We start from the raw sequence: 3981 nt of genomic DNA on the forward strand, positions 1-3981 counted from the left end.
TATATATATATACGATATACAGATATGCAGATATATAGAAAATATATATATGATTATAATCATTGAGGAAAATAATTCGAATTAAAAATACAGTTGTATTTTCAAAGTTTCTTTTTATATTTATAATAAAGCCATAATCACATAAATATTATTCCGATAACATTGTTTCAATACTTATAATCCGATAACATTGTCTGGCATTCAGTTTGAAATTGTTGTACAAACATATTGTATATATAACGTATTGTCTTCAGTCCGATTCAAGGTTTAATTTCTTCCATCGCCATCGTCGCTCATTGAGCATCCTCGTAGGATAAATTAACGAGCCGCACGCGCCACACAGCCGCAGTCAACTCCCGGATCTCACGGCGTAGGTGTTGCCCGGATGCGTCCGAAACATGGAGAACACGTGATCGTGATAGAGTGACGGGAACAGTGCAAGAGAAAGAGTAGATTCCGTGCGCGAGGAAGCAACCCGAAAACGATTTTGTGCGGCACGCGAGAAGCGATGCCAAGGGTCGCGAGGACGACAAAGTCATATCGAAATTACCGTGCGACTTGTGATTGAGGTCAACTGAGTACTGAGACTCAGAGTCGCTGGGTGCTGCTTAGGTGCTTTGCCAGTTGCGGGCGGTCACGACGACGACGACGACGACGACGACTAGGTCGAATATGAAGAACAATTCGAGTAACTCGAACCACGAGAAGAACGGGCCGGAGAACCTGAAGTTGTTACGGGTACCGACAACGCCGTCCACGGGACCGTCGTCGCCCACGACGCCCAAGGGCCTCGAGGACGTCTTCAGGGATCTGCCGATCACCGACGACACCTCGTGCGGCATTTGGTGTTTCAGGGGCCGGATCTTGCAGAAGTTCGCCAACAAGAAAGCGTACGTATTTCTCTACGGTGTCCTCGGCTGCATATTCTCTGCCAGTTACGCCTACTTCAACGGCACCATCACCACCATCGAGAAGAGATTTAAAATACCCTCCAAAACGACGGGTACGTATTACACATTCTTTTCTCTTAAATAATTGTATATTATGCATGATGAGTTTAACCCATAAACACACTTAAAAAAAAATTAATTAATTGATAAATATTTTAGAAATATCATTCTTAAATACTGTATATCATGCCGATAAAAAATTTAATTCATGACATATTGAAATTGATAAATTTATCAAAACATTTTACAGGCATTATTCTTATATAAATACTGTAAAAATAAATTTTTCTTGATAAATTTATGAATATTTTGCAAGCATAGTAAATGGAAAATTGAAATAGGACAAGACTCTAGAAAGAATGGCTCATCCTAAATCTTTTGCGAACGTTAAATGTATTACACAACATGCAATATTATACATATACAGCTTATCACTTTTGATTTAAGATATTTCCCGATTAAAGCACAACCTTTTCACTGAAATTAAATTTAAAATTCTTCAAAAGTAGTATAGAATTGAATTGATCGTACACATGACGATATCACGTGGATACTGTTAAACGAATCGCTATGCAGTTTTCGATCATCGTGCGGCCGAGAGGGTCTAAAAATTTATCGTGTAATATATCGTCTGCTAAACACGCGCGCTTTTTCTCATCATACAGGTCTCATCACAGTGGGTAACGACATCTCGCAGCTTTTCGTATCCATCGTTCTGTCGTATTACGCAGGAAGGGGTCACAGGCCTCGATGGATCGCTTTCGGTATTTACACCGTAAGTTTTACCACACTCTTCGATGTTTGCGATTAATTTGTGATGTACCGCGTAACATTCGCGCGCGTCATGCATACCGATCGCATGGCGGAAAGAAATAAAAGTCAGCTGTCGACACACGCCCCGAGGAACGGAGCCAGTATAGACGTCATAACTCACCGATTGGTCGGTTCTTAATTAAATTAGGAAGCGTTAGAATCGTAGCTACGCTCATTCATGCCTCTTGCCATCGTACTCTCGTCGTCGTATGCTTAGCTAAGCGCTCCATTCTTCGGATAGTAAAATGGCCCTTGCGCGAAGCGCGCGGATCTCTATATATCGAGCTGATATATATATCGTATTGCGATATTTAAAGTGTAATAAATGATTAAAAAAAATGATAATCAAAATGAGAAGAATAAATTTAAAGATTAATAAATGTAGGTTTATGTATAATATAAACTCGAATAATTTCTTCAAAAATATTTAACTTAGCCTTATTATTAGACGCGAATCGTTTCTTAAAATAATTAAGTTTTAAAATTATGTTATTAAAATGTTATTCAAATCTGTTTATTTCATTAGGTTGTACTTTTCTGTTGTCTAACGATGTTGCCGCACTTTCTCTACGGGCCTGGCGAGGATGCCCTGTCGCTGACCAAAGAATACAGAGCGAAACAAGGTACACTAAACTCGAGCGTGATTTTCGACAAACATCGAAAATCTCTCTGTATGGGAAAGGAGAATCGCGGAATGGAATGCAAAGCCGAAGACGGGAACTTTGCGCCGCAGGTGCTCCTCTTCATAGCCCAGCTGGTATCCGGAGTGGGTGGCTCCCTTTATTACACTCTCGGCGTGTCCTACATGGACGATAACATACAGAAATCGAAGACGCCGGCGCTGATCAGTTTCTCGTACTTTCTGAGAATGCTGGGACCCGCCATCGGTTATGGGCTGGCCTCGTTCTCTCTGAAGTTCTACATCAGTCCGACTTTAACCCCCACTATCACGATGCAAGATCCGAGGTATGTAGAGAATTGACCTATATAATATAATAAATTATTTGTGTCGTAAAAACACGACTCGTTTATTTAAAAAGATATATTTTTTTCACGTGATTAACATAATCTCGTGATATTCAAGGTGGCTAGGCGCCTGGTGGCTAGGATGGATTATTTTGGCGATCCTCCTCTTCATTTTCGCGAGCATAATCGCTCTCTTCCCGAAGACTTTGCCGCGAGCGGCAGCTCGCAAGATCTTTGCCTTGCAGCGCAACAAATCGGGCAGCAGTATCAAGCAGGAGGGCGAGCAAGAGTCAGAGTTACCAACGTCAATCTCGGATATGATAAGTACATTTAAACGGCTGATGACAAACACGACGTTCATGTGCAACAATCTGGCGACGGTCTTCTATTTTATGGGCTACATGCCCTACTGGATCTTCATGCCTAAGTACATCGAAACTCAGTATAAACAGTCGGCATCCGTCTCGTCGTTAATCACTGGCACGGTCGGCCTAGTGTTCAGCGCCTTCGGGATCCTGCTCTCTGGCCTGATCATCTCCAAATACAAGCCGAAGGCTAGATATCTGGCGGCGTGGAACGTCATGATCGGCATTATATCGATACTGGGGATGATCTCGTACGCCTTCCTCGGTTGCTCGGCGAACGACAACCAGATCGCCATTCAGCCAAACGGCGTCCTGAAAACTCATCTACCCTGCAACGAACAGTGCCACTGCGACTACGTCACCTATAATCCCGTGTGCTCCGAATACGGGCAAACGTTTATATCTGCGTGTCACGCCGGCTGTCGCGGCGTCAAGGTTCGATATTGTTCTGTGTGCAATCTCGCTGTGTAGGAAAATCTTGCCTCGGGGAAGAAACCGGGGCTATAAAAAAAAATAGGAAAATTTTCTTGCAATTTTTAAATTACTAGCGAAACCTCTAGAGGCGAGATTTCCTATGATATGAATGGATCTTTTATATAGGAGCATATTAAATTTATATGTGTCCCTTCCTTAGCTTCAGAATAACGGCAGCAAAGTTTATACGGACTGCAGCTGCGTGAAACCAAAGTTGACACGCTCGCTAGCGCATTTATTTGCCAACGTCACCTTTCCATTTTCCACTGAGCTTCCATTTGATACGACCGAACCCACCGTGGAAACTCTGGGAACGGCAGTTCCGGGTTCGTGTCCGGTCGACTGCATGCAGAAGTTTTACATCTTTTTGGCGGTGGTGTGTCTTCTGAAATTCAGCGGCGCAACCGGAAGAG

The 3981-nt window shown here is 42.7% G+C and overlaps 1 protein-coding gene across 4 annotated transcripts in view; it reads left to right on the top strand.

Moving 5' to 3' along the window:
* LOC115234600 (solute carrier organic anion transporter family member 74D) overlaps positions 1–3981 on the top strand; it is a 7139-nt gene that overhangs the window by 1315 nt on the left and 1843 nt on the right. For 2 of the 4 annotated variants that reach the window (XM_029805781.1, XM_029805779.1), the window contains exons 2-6: positions 255–1003; positions 1616–1725; positions 2290–2729; positions 2848–3529; positions 3729–3977. In XM_029805781.1, the coding sequence (XP_029661641.1) occupies positions 673–1003; positions 1616–1725; positions 2290–2729; positions 2848–3529; positions 3729–3977 (1812 nt within the window). In that variant the 5' untranslated portion in view covers positions 255–672. Of the gene's footprint in view, positions 1–129; positions 1004–1615; positions 1726–2289; positions 2730–2847; positions 3530–3728; positions 3978–3981 lie in introns of those variants that run through there. The other 2 variants (XM_029805782.1, XM_029805780.1) reach the window with 2 other exon arrangements.

The sequence above is a fragment of the Formica exsecta genome, unplaced genomic scaffold, assembly GCF_003651465.1.
Source record: "Formica exsecta isolate Colony F162 unplaced genomic scaffold, ASM365146v1 scaffold201, whole genome shotgun sequence".
Classification (NCBI taxonomy): domain Eukaryota; kingdom Metazoa; phylum Arthropoda; class Insecta; order Hymenoptera; family Formicidae; genus Formica; species Formica exsecta.